Here is a 15205-nt window from a genome sequence, read left to right on the forward strand (position 1 = left end):
ATTTTTTTTGCAAATTATAATAAATTTAGAATTTCATGGCTGCAACACGTGCCAAAGTAGTTGGGAAAGGGCATGTGCACCACTGTGTTACATCACATTTTCTTTTAACAACACTCAATAAACGTTTGGGAACTGAGGAAACTAATTGTTGAAGCTTTGAAAGTGGAATTCTTTCCCATTCTTGTTTTATGTGGAGCTTCAGTCGTTCAACAGTTCGGGGTCTCCGCTGTCGTATTTTACGCTTCATAATGCGCCACACATTTTGGATGGGAGACAGGTCTGGACTGCAGGCGGGCCAGGAAAGTACCCGAACTCTTTTTTTACAAAGCCACGCTGTTGTAACACGTGCCGAATATGGCTTGGCATTGTCTTGCTGAAATCAGCAGGGGCGTCCATGAAAAAGATGATGGCAGCATATGTTGTTCCAAAACCTGTATCTACCTTTCAGCATTAATGGTGCCTTCACAGATGTGTAAGTTACCCTTGCCTTGGGCACTAATGCACCCTCATTCCATTACAGATGCTGGCTTTTGAACTTTGCGTCAATAACAGTCTGGATGGTTCGCTTCCCCTTTTGTCCGGATGACAGCATGTCGAATATTTCCAAAAACAATTTGAAATGTGGACTCGTCAGACCACAGAACACTTTTCCACTTTGCATCAGTCCATCTTAGATGATCTCGGGCCCAGAGAAGCCGGCGGCGTTTCTGGATGTTGTTGATAAATGGCTTTCGCTTTGCATAGTAGCGTTTTAACTTGCACTTACAGATGTAGCGACAAACTGTATTTAGTGACAGTGGTTTTCTGAAGTGTTCCTGAGCCCATGTGGTGATATCCTTTAGAGATTGATGTCGGTTTTTGATACAGTGCCGTCTGAGGGTTTGAAGGTCACAGTCATTCAATGTTGGTTTCCGGCCATGCCGCATACGTGGAGTGATTTCTCCAGATTCTCTGAACCTTTTGATGATATTATTGACCGTAGATGTTGAACTACCTAAATTTCTTGCAATTGCACTTTGAGAAACGTTGTTCTTAAACTGTTTGACTATTTGCTCACGCAGTTGTGGACAAAGGAGTGTACCTCGCCCCATCCATTTTTGTGAAAGACTGAGCATTTTTGGGGAAGCTGTTTGTATACCCAATCATGGCACCCACCTGTTCCCAATTAGCCTGCACATCTGTGGGATGTTCCAAATAAGTGTTTGATGAGCATTTCTCAACTTTATCAGTATTTATCGCCACCTTTCCCAACTTCTTTGTCACGTGTTGCTGGCATCAAATTCCAATGTTAATGATTATTTCCACACAAAAAAAATGTTTATCAGTTTGAACATCAAATATGTTTTATTTGTAGCATATTCAACTGAATGGGTTGAAAAGGATTGGCAAATCATTATATTTACATCTAACACAATTTCCCAACTCATATGGAAACGGGGTTTGTAGCTTCACACTGTGTATAGACATACTTTAGCTAAGTATGTCAATAGTAAAAACAACACATTGAGTCACTTTCATGGTCAATAAAACTGATGGACTAATAGCAGCAACACTGCTATTTGTGTCTTTGTCAGTGGTTGCACCAATCCTCTAAATTCATCTGCTTGGCGTGAAGGCGGCAAAAAAGCTGCTTTCCATTTAGCCGATACGGCAATATGTCATATCCACATTCCTTTGGCATGTTCCAATAAAGTCGACACCCATCATCAGCGCTGCGGCTGTTGTACTTCAACTGTTTGCGGGCGCTTTTTGAATCTTCAGCTCTCCACCTGGCCTCGTTTCAAAGGGAAATCGCGCGCTCTTTTCTTCAAATTTCGGGATTGTCTTCGTCACCCTGCAATTACATCCAGACTGAGCACCACATCATTTCACTTTATCTGACAACTTTAGAGGAATAACGCAGTCGTGTTATTCCATTACGCCGCACAAACTAGAGTCTCGTCTTTCATCCATGGTCCTTGGTGTGGTTGAAAGCAAAGACGTCCAAATGGCACAAATAAAACCAGCTTCACTTCACTTCAGCTCAAATGTAAACACAGTAAACCCTTTAAGGCCCAAAACCATCCTTTGCAACTTGACCTCAGAGTTGTGGAAAAACTGTTTGGATGGACTGTCACCATCATTAATCCTTTAATAACACGACAAGCAATGTTTTAAACACCATGTTTAGCAAGTGTAAAAAGTAGTTGTGCATCAAAATAATGCTTAGTGTTTTCTTTAAAGGTCATCAAAGTAAGTTACGATGATACGTATGTTGTGAGTTGCATTCCTAATTGTGTTCACAATTTGTAATTGTGCATCAAAATAATGCTTAGTTTTATGTTTATTTGTGAAAAATATAATATGTAATATGTGCATAGTACAAAGGAGATTTGTGGTCCCGGTTGTCTTACAAGTGTAAAAAGAAGTTCAAAACTTGTAATTGTGCTTCAAATTAACGCTTAATATTACATTTATTGGTGAATAAATAACATTATAATGCATAATATGTAAGTAATACAAGGTTGATTTGTGTTCCTGGTCGTCTTACAAGTGTAAAAAAAAATTTCACAACTTCTAATTGTGCTTCTAAAAAATGCTTAGTAATGCCTCTGTTGGTTAATAAATATTAGAAACCCCGTTTCCATATGAGTTGGGAAATTGTGTTAGATGTAAATATAAACGGAATACAATGATTTGCAAATCATTTTCAACCCATATTCAATTAAATATGCTACAAAGACAACATATTTGATGTTCAAACTGATAAAAAAAAAAAATTTGCAAATAGTCATTAACTTTCGAATTTGATGCCAGCAACACGTGACATAGTAGTTGGGAAAGGTGGCAATAAATACTGATAAAGTTGAGGAATGCTTATCAAACACTTGTTTGGAACATCCCACAGGTGTGCAGGCTAATTGGGAACAGGTGGGTGCCATGATTGGGTATAAAAGCAGCGTCCATGAAATGCTCAGTAATTCACAAACAAGGATAGGGCGAGGGTCACCACTTTGTAAGCAAATTGTCGAACAGTTTTAGAACAACATTTCTCAACGAGCTATTGCAAAGAATTTAGGGATCCTTAAAATCATCAAAAGGTTCATAGAATCTGGAGAAATCACTGCACGTAAGCGATGATATTACGGACCTTTGATCCCTCAGGCGGTATTGCATCAAAAACCGACATTGGTGTGTAAAGGATATCACCACATGGGCTCAGGAACACTTCATAAAACCACTGTCAGTAACTACAGTTGGTTGCTACATCTGTAAGTGCAAGTTAAAACTCTGGTATGCAAAGCCAAACCCATTTGTCAACAACACACTGAAACGCCGTCGGCATCGCTGGGCCCAAACTCATCTAAGATGGACTGATGCAAAGTGGAAAAGTGTTATGTGGTCTGACGAGTCCACTTCCATCCATCCATTTTCTACCGCATCCACCCATTTTCTACCGCTTATTCCCTTTTGGGGACGCGGCGGGCGCTGGCGCCTATCTCAGCTACAATCGTGGTGTCCTCCGGAACAAAGAGCAAAATAACCATCCGGATTGTTATTGGCGCAAAGTTCAAAAGCCATCATCTGTGATGGTGTGGGGGTGCATTAGTGCCCAAGTCATGGGTAACTTACACATCTGTGAAGGCACCATTAATGCTGAAAGGTACCTACAGGTTTTGGAGCAACATATGTTGTCATCCAAGCAAAGTTATCATGGACGCCCCTGCTTATTTCAGCAAGACAATGCCAAGCCACATGTTACAACAGCGTAGCTTCGTAGTAAAAGAGTGTGGGTACTTTCCTAGCCCGCCTGCAGTCTAGACCTGTCTCCCATCGAAAATTTGTGGCGCATTATGAAGCGTAAAATACGACAGCGGAGACCCCGGACTGTTGAACGACTGAAGCTCTACATAAAACAAGAATGGGAAAGAGTTCCACTTTCAAAGCTTCAACAATTAGTTTCCTCAGTTCCCAAACGTTTATTGAGTGTTGTTTAAAGGAAAGGAGATGTAACACAGTGGTGAACATGCTCTTTCCCAACTACTTTGGCATGTGTTGCAGCCATAAAATTCTAAGTTAATTATTATTTGCCCAAAAAAAATTATGAGTTTGAACATCAAATATCTTGTATTTGTAGTGCATTCAACTGAATTTGGGTTGAAAAGGTTTTGTAAATCATTGTATTCTGTTTATATTTACATCTAACACAATTTCCCAACTTATATGGAAACGGGGTTTGTATTATAAATATGTAATATGTACATAATACAAGAGTGATTTGTGTTCCTTGTCGTCCCACAAGTGTAAAAAGAAGTTTGCCACTTGTAACTGTGTCTCAAATTAACGCTTAGTATTACGTTTATTGGTGAATAAATACAATTACAATGCATAATATGTTCTATGTTTGTAATATGAGGGTGTTTTGTGTTCCTGGTTGTCTTACAAATTTAAAAAGAAGTTTGCCACTCGTAATCATACGACATGAAAAAAAAATGATATAATGCTCAGTCCTACAGTAGCTTTAATGATAAAGGCCTGATACCAGCGTGATTTGCTTCCCTGAAAAACTTAACTGTCTTACAAGTGTATAACGAAGTGAACCACTGGTGATACCCAAATATCATGACATTAAAAAGAATCATGTGAACAATGTACCACTTACACATACCCAACCTCACTTTTTTAAAGTGCAGTTGTTAAAAGAAGTTAACATTGGCTAATATTAAAATGTTGAAAAATATGCATCACAAAGACAATATATTAAGGTAATTTCACATACTGTATATAATGGTTTAACTCACACCGTGAAATTATTATTTAAATCCGATTAATCACACTTTTGAATTTGGATTAATCACAGTTTCTACAAGAGCGTTACTTTACCGTTGTACTTTTGTTGACAAGTGTATTGTTCGTTGTCCACTTCTTGTCGTCAACGTGCTAGTAGCATTTTTGCTCGCGGCCTCAAAAATGTATATTGTTTTTAAATGACAAATTATACCTAAAAAGTTCCACTCTCCATTAAAATAAGTCACATTTTAGCCTTTTTAACACACTTGATACTAGGTCTGCATGATTAATCACTGTCGAATCGACGTTGAGGTTTTAATTAGTGCGATAACATAATCGCAAGAGGGTGAGTGTTTTTTTTTTTTTTCTAAACAGTCACCGGCATTTGAGTGACAGACATCTTCGCCAATCAGAATTGTTGAGTCTCGGGTTTCTTTGTCGAAAGAGGTCTCACTCTATGCATCACTTTCATCACATCGTCACGCCTTTATGTAACAGTAGAATTAACTGAACGCAGTGAGCCCTCTTTTCAGTCATTCACAATCTTTGTCTCGGTTCAGCCAGACCGAACACACAGGACTCGCCAGTGAGAAGTTCCGCAAAGTAACCAAAATTAGGAAAGCCAAATGTCCCATTGTGGGAATATTTCAGCTTCAAATCGGATCGGCACTATGAGCCCATCAACACAAACAAACGATCAAAAATGCCATGATGGCAACAACAAAAAAGGACAAGCCGACTTAGTTTTTCCAACTGCAAAAAAAATGCATTTCAAAATGTTCATTGTTCATTTTTTTAAGTTACATTTTTGCTTACAGAAATGAGAGTTTGTTTTATTTTTTGTTTGTTTATTTATTCAGTATAAAAAATCTATTTGCCCTTCCAATTACAGCACAGAATGTATATCCTTTTAAATGGTTGCTTGCATTAATATTATATATTATGATTACACAACATTATAAACACTGTATTGTTTTTATCGGTTGTTTCTTCAGTTTTGGAGCATGATGTAGATCAGTGGTTCTCAACCTTTTTTCAGTGATGTACCCCCTATGATAATTTTTTTAATTCAAGTACCCCCTAATCAGAGCAAAGCATTTTTGATAGAAAAAAAGAGATAAATAAGTAAAATACAGCATTATGTCATCAGTTTCTGGTGTATTAAATTGTATAAAATGGGTTAAATGATAAATGGGTTGTACTTGTATAGCGCTTTTCTACCTTCAAGGTACTCAAAGCGCTTTGACACTACTTCCACATTTACCCATTCACACACACATTCACACACTGATGGAGGGGGCTGCCATGCAAGGCGCCAACCAGCACCCATCAGGAGCAATGGTGAAGTGTCTTGCTCAGGACACAACGGACGTGACGAGGTTGGTACTAGGTGGGATTTGAACCAGGGACCCTCGGGTTGCGCACGGACACTCTCCCACTGCGCCACGCAACATATTGCTCATTTGTAGTGGTCTTTCTATTTGGGAAAAAAAGATATAAAAATAACTAAAAACTTAAATAATAAATAAAGATTTCTACACATAGAAGTAATCATCAACTTAAATTGCCCTCTTTGGGGATTGTAATAGAGATCCATCTGGATTCATCAACTTAAATCTAAACATTTCTTCACAACAAAAGAAATCTTTAACATCAATATTTATGCAGCATGTCCACAAAAAATCTAGCTGTCAACACTGAATATTGCATTGTTGTATTTTTTTTTCCACATTTTATGAACTTACATTCATATTTTGTTGAAGTATTATTCAATAAATATATTCATAAAGGATTTTTGAATTGTTGCTATTTTTAGAATATTTTTTAAAACATCTCACGTACCCCATGGCATACCTTCAAGTACCCCCAGGGGTACGCGTACCCCCATTTAAGAACCACTGATGTAGACAATGTCTGTCTGCATAAAGCCAAATATTTTTTGAAGTAAAGTATTTCATATTGTTCAGATGTTTGGACAATAATATGTTGATTGAGAAAAGTAACATGTCTTCTTTTACTTGTTATTTTCACAATTGTATGCATTTATATATATATAAAGTCTAGAATCAAATCGCAATTTTGGAGAGAAAAATCGCAATTAGGCTTTTTCCCCAAAATCGTTCAGCCCTTAATTAGTAATTCAAAGGAAACAACAAAGACATACATCTTTAAATAATTTTGTCTCAACTGGATTGTTTGCAAATTGTGTCCAGTCCCGATGTGAGCTAATAAGCTACGACAGCCATCTTTGATCAGATATAATGAAAAGTAATGTTTTTTTTTCTTTGACATGAAGTAAGATGCAGTACAAACCGACAAGTAGACATTATTAACCATGCGGCCTTTGCCTGCAGTTTCAGCCATTTAATATCCTCATTTACATGCGCTGACATTTAAAAAATATAGAATAATATATAATTTTACATAACGTCCCTGCTTGACTTTGCCTTTGTTGGGTATCTTGTCAAAATGCAGTGCACATGTTTTACTGTATTATTGAAGTACTGGTAAAATTAATGGTCCGACTTTTGCGATATCTCTAAAATGTGACAGTGGTCGTCTCCTTGTTTATCGTGACTAATTAGTTCTCGGCCCGACTGTGGGAAACAAATTCCCACAAAGTCGGAATAATATTGATAAATCAAATATTTTCATAGTTCATCATCATAATCGGCGGTCACTCAAAGCGAGTATGAGGATTCTCCTAGTAGGGGTGTATCCCTTTATGGAGGATGCCTGTGCGTGACTTAGTTTAACGTGGGGAGACTGGTGCACAGACAGTCACCACACGATACTTGACAGATCAGGGTCAGGGTCCAATGACATGGAGTCCGAGACGACTGGGGACCCTTTCCTGCTCTTCCCTTCATCCGCCATCCCAGCCGTTGTGACGCTACATAGGGTTCGCAATCATCCTCCGCCTGTTCCACCATTGAGGTCTTCACCGTATCCCTGGCTAGGGGGCAGTCAGGTACGAGGCCTTTTCCAAGGTCCACCTGGGGTTATAGTAGTAAAGGGTTTAACCTCCTAGTGCCCCAAGACCCCATAGAGGAGCCTCCCCTGCCAGATGCACTTTAACATCATGCCCAGAACACATAGTTACAGCTCACAAAAAACTGTTTATGACATTGTAAATAAGCTTTTTACCATAATTGAAGCCCTCTAAACATGATATAACTCACCTTTACACACATTTCACGCAACATAGTAGCCTTGACTGTATAGATCACCATACTTGCCAACCTTGAGACCTCCGATTTCAGGAGGTGGGGGACGTGGTCAGGTGGGGCGGCGGCGGCGTGGTTGGGGCGGGGGGGCGTCCCCCAGTAACGCGTTACTGGGGGACGGCATGGCGCAGTTGCTGTGCCAGCAACCTGAGGGTTCCTGGTTAAATCCCCACCTTCTACCATCCTAGTCACGTCCGTTGTGTTCTTGAGCAAGACAATTCACTCTTGTTCTTGATGGGACCTGGTTAGCGCCTTGCATGGCAGCTCCCGCCATCAGTGTGTGAATGTGTGTGTGAATGGGTGAAAGTGGAAATAGTGTCAAAGCGCTTTGAGTTCCTTAAAGAGGTAGAAAAGCGCTATGCAAGTACAACCCATTTACCATTTACCATTTTACTTTGTAACGCATTAGTCCCAACACTGCCTTTAACCTGGCGAATATCTGTCAATCGCCTCAACATAATAATAGAAAACAAGACAAATTTTGCGCCGTAATACATATGATTTCATTTAGGCCAAAATTATGTCAAATATGCTTTTTAAAAATCTGTAATGTAGTGAAGCCGCAATATTTTAAGCTCAAGTGGTGAGGTAGGACTGCACAGCCAAACATTCTATTATAACCTGTCATGAGACAAGGAAGTGTGGATGTAAAGACTGTGTGGCATAACGATGCTGGATTTGTTCCTCCATGGATGCGTCGGCAAGAATACAGCAAAAGGGTAAGAAATAAATAAACTTTATTTAAGTAATAAAACAGTCTAGAACAAAAATACTGGTGCTAAGCAGAAAGGCAAACAAATGGCGCTAGCATGGAAGCTAGGAATACAAACAGAAAAACTAGACTTGGCACGAAGGCACGAAAAAGGCAAAACAAACCATTAGCACGAGAGCTAGAATAAAACAAAGGCGTAGTGTGTAAGCTAGCGAGAATATACATACAGAGCAGTCGTCACTTGTTGCACGGAGGCAAATTAGGATCCCAGGCAGAACAACGAAAAGGGGCGAGCTTAAATAAGGGAGCAATCAATAGTAACAGGTGTGCGGGAACCGAGAGTAGCAGGTGGAACTAATAAACAACCATGGTGACAAAGCAAACAGGAAATAAGGACGTCAAACAACAGAGTGATACCAAAATGGAACAAAAACAAGAATATGGGTATGATCCGGACATCGGCTCATAACAGTGGATATACTTTAGAGAAGTCAGCGTACAGCTTGAATGGCATTACTGTCTACTAAAAACTATAGTTAACACATACATTGTGTAAATATTTGTCAGTCAGTATACCCACAGAAAATATGTCTTAATAGTGTGGTTGGTGTTAGCGACATTTTTATCGATTGCAGCCTTAATTCTCTTGGACGTGGATTCGCACATCTTATTACTGCTACCCCAATTGGAAAGTTTCTCATTGTCATCCCATTGGGTTGAGGTTTTTTCTTGCCCTGATGTGAGATCTGAGCCGAGGATGTCCTTGTGGCTTGTGCAGCCCTATGAAACACTTTTGATTGATTGATTGATTGATTGATTGATTGATTGATTGGAAACACCGCCATGCGGCCCAGTTTCTGCACCACATATCTCACGACTTGTTGGGAATTGTCATGTATATCCTATTATATCCTACTAAGTAAGACCTACACTGTTTCAATGTCCATTTCTCTTTTGATGCAATTGTTGATGACTGAAGTACTGATCCCAACCAAAGCTCCTCATTCCACCCACCGGATTGTAAATAATGTAAATAATTCAATGTATATACTATGATGATTAACTTGTGTAATGACTGTATTATGCTGATAGTATATATTTGTACCATGAATTGATTAACGTGGACCTTAAACAGATTGAAAAACATATTTGGGTGTTACCATTTAGTGGTCAATTGTACGGAATATGTACTGAACTGTGCAATCTACTAATAAAAGTTTCAATCAATCAATCAATCAATCAATGTCCTGGTGATCGTCTTTAGTTTGGCTATGTTCTGTTTGGTTTTTGGATTTGGTCAGTTCCTGTCTTTTCACTCCCTGCTTTGTTTCCATGACAATCCATTAGTTTTCACCTGTCCTCATGTCACGCACCTGATTCATTTGGACTTGCGCACCTTTTGTTAATCACGTCACCTCTATTAAAGCCTGTAGTTGCCAGGCAGTCAGCCTGGCGACATCCCCCTCTACACACCCTTGTTATTCATGCTGATGATCCATGCTGCTCTTTTTCATGCTCTTTTCTCATTCCAAGTAAGTTTTCTTTATTCATGCCATAGTTTGCAAGTTTTGTTTTATATCCATAGTTTTGCCTTTGTGGTAGTTTTGTTTTCTTAGCCAAGTTTTGAACGTCTGCTGAGAGCGCCTTTTGTTTGTTCCTTTTTTTCGAGTTAAGATTAAAATCATGTTTTTACCTTCACGCCATGTCCGATCCAGTCGCTTTGCACCACGGGAAAACAAATCACACCATAGTCCTAGTCCTGACAAGAATTCATGCCTCCTCTCCAGGAACCACAGCTCACTAGTGATGGCAGCGCTCGTGCAGCATGTGCGACTGTCAGCAAGACGCATTTATATTGCTGCTCACTCGTGTTGCCATCCATTCACACACAGACGGCTGTGTGCATAGTCCTTTTCGGTGGATAGTAAAGCTGTACTGCTATACAAAATGTACACTGAGTACTCTAAAGTGCAACTAATGTTGCTTTAATTATGCTTTAACCAGACATACTGTTACCAAAATGCCTGCTGAAATGTTATTGGTGTACTCGCTTTTTTGAGACACTTTGTTAGACACACAATTAAATGGGATGTCTTACACTGTGTAATGTGTAATTGTCATGTTTTGTGGTCACATTCTGTTTGGTTTTGGACTCATTGGGCACTCTTGTTTGTTTTGTCACCATGACTACCAATTAGTTTTTACCTGTTATGTCACGCACCTGGTTCATTTGGACTCATGCACCTGTTAATCATCACAGCATTATTTAAGCCTGCAGTTGCCAGGCAGTCAGCCTGGTGACATCATCCTCTACACACCCTTGCTCCATGCTGAAGATCCATGCTCTTTTCCCGTTTGTAAGTTTTGTTAGTCATACCATAATTTGCAAGTTTTGTTTTATGTCCAAAGTTTATGTTGTAGTAATACTTTTGTTTCATAGCCAAGTTTTTGTACCTCCTCTGTGAGCGCCTTTCGTTTGATCCTTTTTTTGAGTTAAGATTAAAATATGTCATCACCTTCACCCCATGTCCAGTCCAGTCGATTTGCACCACAGGAAAACAAACCACACTATAGTCCAAGTCATGACAGTAATATCATATATAATGTGTATTTACTCTAATGTCTGTTTGTTTGTGTGCCCACAGTCAATCTATGGACCATGTTTCAAGCTGCTCAGAAGCTGGGAGGATATGAACTGGTAAGCGTTCACATATGTTGCAGTTATATTTCCTCCCTGTATCGCTCTTCTTGTCTTTCTCAGCCCCCCTTCCTCTGTATTTCAGCCACGATTGTTCCAAGTAAAAAGTGCTGTTTGAAGCGGACATTTATCTATTTATTTATTTTTAGAGAAAATGCTGTTTGGATTCCAAATTCAAAGCAGTGGAAAACACATGCTGTTCTACAGAAGATTAGCCTGATTGCCCCCCTTTTTCTTTCTGTTCCACACACACACACACACACACACACACACACACACACACTCCTTTCATAGACTAGCTGCTGAAGTCATCAAAACAGGAAGTGTCTCGTATTTTAAAAGGCTGCTATCTGATGATGATGACGACTCTCTCTAGTTTCACGTTGAGCTTTTGTTGACTCCTCAGCGCTTATGTGGACTAAAGTATTGGGACAATGCACCTCCAGGAGGTGGAAATGTGCACCAGAGCCATCCAAGCGTGCCTTTATGCTCCTGGCTTTGTGCACTCGGGCCAGAAAAAGAGCCTTCCCACAGAGTTGGACGCGTATATTTATCGTGCAAAATATCCCATGTCAAAACTAACGTATTTTCCGGACCATAGTTATAAGGCGCACTGCGGATGAATGGTCTATTTTCGATCTTTTTTCGTATAAAAGGCGCACCGGATAATAAGGCGCATTAAACGGGTCATATTATTATCATTTATTTTTCTAAATTGAAAACACTTCCTTGTGGTGTACATAACATGTGATGGTGGTTTTTTGGTCAAAATGTTGCATGGATTATGTTTTACAGATCATCTTCAAGCCGCTTTCTGACAGTCGCTTCCTGATGCGCTGTTTTGTGGGCAGTCTTATTTACGTGGCTCACCTTCGACAGCGTCTTCCCCCCGTCATCTTTGTTGTAGCGGTGTAGCGTGCAAGGACGGGAGTGGAGGAAGTGTCAAAAGATGGAGCTAACTGTTTAAATGACATTCAGACTTTACTTAAATCCATATCGGAGCAGCATCTTCTCATCCGGAAACAACAACAAGGCAAGAAATGTGTCCCGTGAAAAACCGTCCGACTGGAACTCTCTAATAACTAAAGTTCCTTGGGTGATTAATGTAAACTCACTACACCGGTATATTTTAGCGCTTTCATGGCGAGTTTACTGACAGATATAAGTATGAACTTTACACAAATTTATATCAGAAATGGCAACAGCGAAGTATAAATGTTCCATAACAAGAAGATAGAGAAAAAGAAGAAGCTTATCGTTTACAGAGTCATCACGGACTACAAAGGCAGACGCGTGCAACTTTTCAGGATTTATGCAGATCCCAAATGCACATCAGCAGGTACCAGAAAGTAAGAAAAGTTGCTTTTGCGTATGCGATGGTCTCGAGCCGTTGTCGTGCGGGTTCTCAGGACCACCAAGGATGGACATTGTGGAACAGGTTAGACTTTCTTTTATTTTTCAATAATAAAAAGTCTCTACGGGTTGCTTTTCAGCCTTGCCGTGTCCTGCTTCCTCTGCCGCTCGATCTTTTCAGTCGCGTGCGTCTTCGTCTTCCTGTGGCTCTCTCTCGTTCAGCACCCGCTTCCTTCTGCCTCCTTCTCTCTCCGTCTCTCCCCCGGCGTTTACGGCTGCTGCCCTTTTATACAGTGCGGGAGAAGATTTAAATTGTGGCCAGCTAGGCGAGCCACGCACCTGATAATATTTGCAGGGTTGATTCCGGCCCGGCGCGCCCCGCCTCGCTGCTTGCTCGCAGTCCATGCCTCCTTGCCATCATCTTGGGCCGGGCTCCGACGTGCCCTGCCTCGCTGTCGGACTACCGGCCACGCCTCCTTGCCGCCATCTTGGGCCGGGCTCCGGCGTGCCCTGCCCCGCTGTTGGGCTGCCGGCCACGCCTCCTCGCCGCCATCTTGGGCCGGGCTACAATGTTACCTACCTCGCTGTCTGACTGCCGGCTCCGCCTCTCCACAGCGTAATGTTGCGAAACAAAACGCCAGATAAGTTTTTTTGATTTTAATTTTCCTGAAGGAACGCTCCTAAAGGAATCAATAAGTACTATCTATCCATCTATCTATCTATCTTACCTTATACACACACCATAATAATACTCGTTTAATGCGCTGACAATCCACCAAGCGGTGCGTCTTCATAGCATACCAAAGTCGTACTAAAACATTTTAATAGATTTTTGAGCGCCGTGTGTAATGTTCTATATTTTTAATGGAACATAAAAAAAGTTGGGGTTGTTAACTAGAGTCATATTGCCACCATACCTCTTACCACGTATGTCTTATGTTTGACTGCCATCTACTGGTCACACTTATCATTACACCATGTACCAAATAAAATTCTTTCGAGGTCGGTGAGCAAAACCAGAATTATTGTGTACATTAGGCGCACCGGGTTATTAGGCGCACTGTCGAGTTTTGAGGAAAACAAAAAGATTTGAAGTGCGCCTTACAGTCTGGAAAATATGGTGTGTGTTTTTTTTTATTTTTAAACCTACTGTTTTTAGTAAATATATATACATATACACTGTCAATTATGTCACATACAGAGATAGGTTCCGTTCACATTTAAATCAATACCGGTACTCAAGAATACCAATTTTCGATACTTTTGTGTGTGTTAATAAATAATAATTGTTTTTGATGATACAAATGATCTGATTTGGATCACTGTTGTCCAGTCGTTATATCTTGTTTTATTATCATCATATTATAATTTGCAAGTATGACATTAAATTGCAATTACAGTTGCAAGTCCAAGATGTTAGATAGTAGTGGTGTATTTAAAATGGTGTGTGTTTTTGTTTGTTTGTTTGTTTTGTGTTGCGCCCTAAAAAGTGTTGATACTGTGAGTATTGCACTCATTACGCATCAGCTGCCAGGTGCATTTTTGTTGTACGTAGTTTTCATAAACAAATGTGAAAATGTTAAACGCAACAATCCTAATCAGGAGCATGTCAATGGCAAAGCCAATGTATATTAGACAATGTATATCAGCCAATGTACAGCGCATTTCTGGAAAGTGGAGCTTTACTTTACCTAAGTTGGAGCGTTTTTTAAAGTCAAATACTTTTAAGTGTTGAAAATTTCAACATTATCATGAGGTAATTTGCTTGTGTCCGCCCTCCCCAGCATACTTGCCAACCTTGAGACCTCCGATTTCGGGAGGTGGGGGCGCATGGTCGGGGGTGGGGCGGAGGCGTGGTTGAGGCGGGGGGCCTGGTTAAGAGGGGTGGCGTATAATTCACCGACTCGAGTATTTCGTATATATTTCATATATATATATACATATAAATACATATATATATATGTATGAAATACTTGACTTTCAGTGAATTCTAGCTATATATATTTATTTTATTATATATATAAATAAAATAAATAGTTGAATTTCCGACGGCACCTATCAAATACACAGTAATAAAAACACAGTTGTTCTACTAACTGTACTGTACTTGCTGGTTACTAAAAAAACAAACGACACTTACCTTTCACTATTTGAGTAACCTTTGTTCTGACATTTGTGTATTGGCAAGCGATCTCCGAATCCGGGAACATCCTTCACGGATTTGTTGTAGACATCCGCAAATGAGAACTGGATGTTGCTTCCAGCTATCAGCATAGCTATCTTTTTCTCAGAATAAGATACACCATCGGGTCTCCATTTTGCGAGGTGGGCCATAATACTGGGTTGTGAACGATGCTGCGCTGCGGACGCTTTGTGTTTCGCTGACTGACCGTTCATGGCTGAGTATATCCGTTTGGCCACCGTGTTCAATGGAGAAGTCTGTTC

The 15205-nt window shown here is 40.0% G+C and overlaps 1 protein-coding gene across 1 annotated transcript in view; it reads left to right on the top strand.

Annotated features, from left to right (window-relative positions):
* Nucleotides 1–15205, top strand: part of LOC133559425 (AT-rich interactive domain-containing protein 5B-like) — a 305977-nt gene that overhangs the window by 246143 nt on the left and 44629 nt on the right. Inside the window, exon 7 of the mRNA XM_061911167.1 lies at nucleotides 11355–11407. Within this exon, the coding sequence (XP_061767151.1) occupies nucleotides 11355–11407 (53 nt within the window). The remainder of the gene's footprint in view (nucleotides 1–11354; nucleotides 11408–15205) is intronic.

Source organism: Nerophis ophidion, linkage group LG09 (assembly GCF_033978795.1).
Source record: "Nerophis ophidion isolate RoL-2023_Sa linkage group LG09, RoL_Noph_v1.0, whole genome shotgun sequence".
Lineage (NCBI taxonomy): Eukaryota > Metazoa > Chordata > Actinopteri > Syngnathiformes > Syngnathidae > Nerophis > Nerophis ophidion.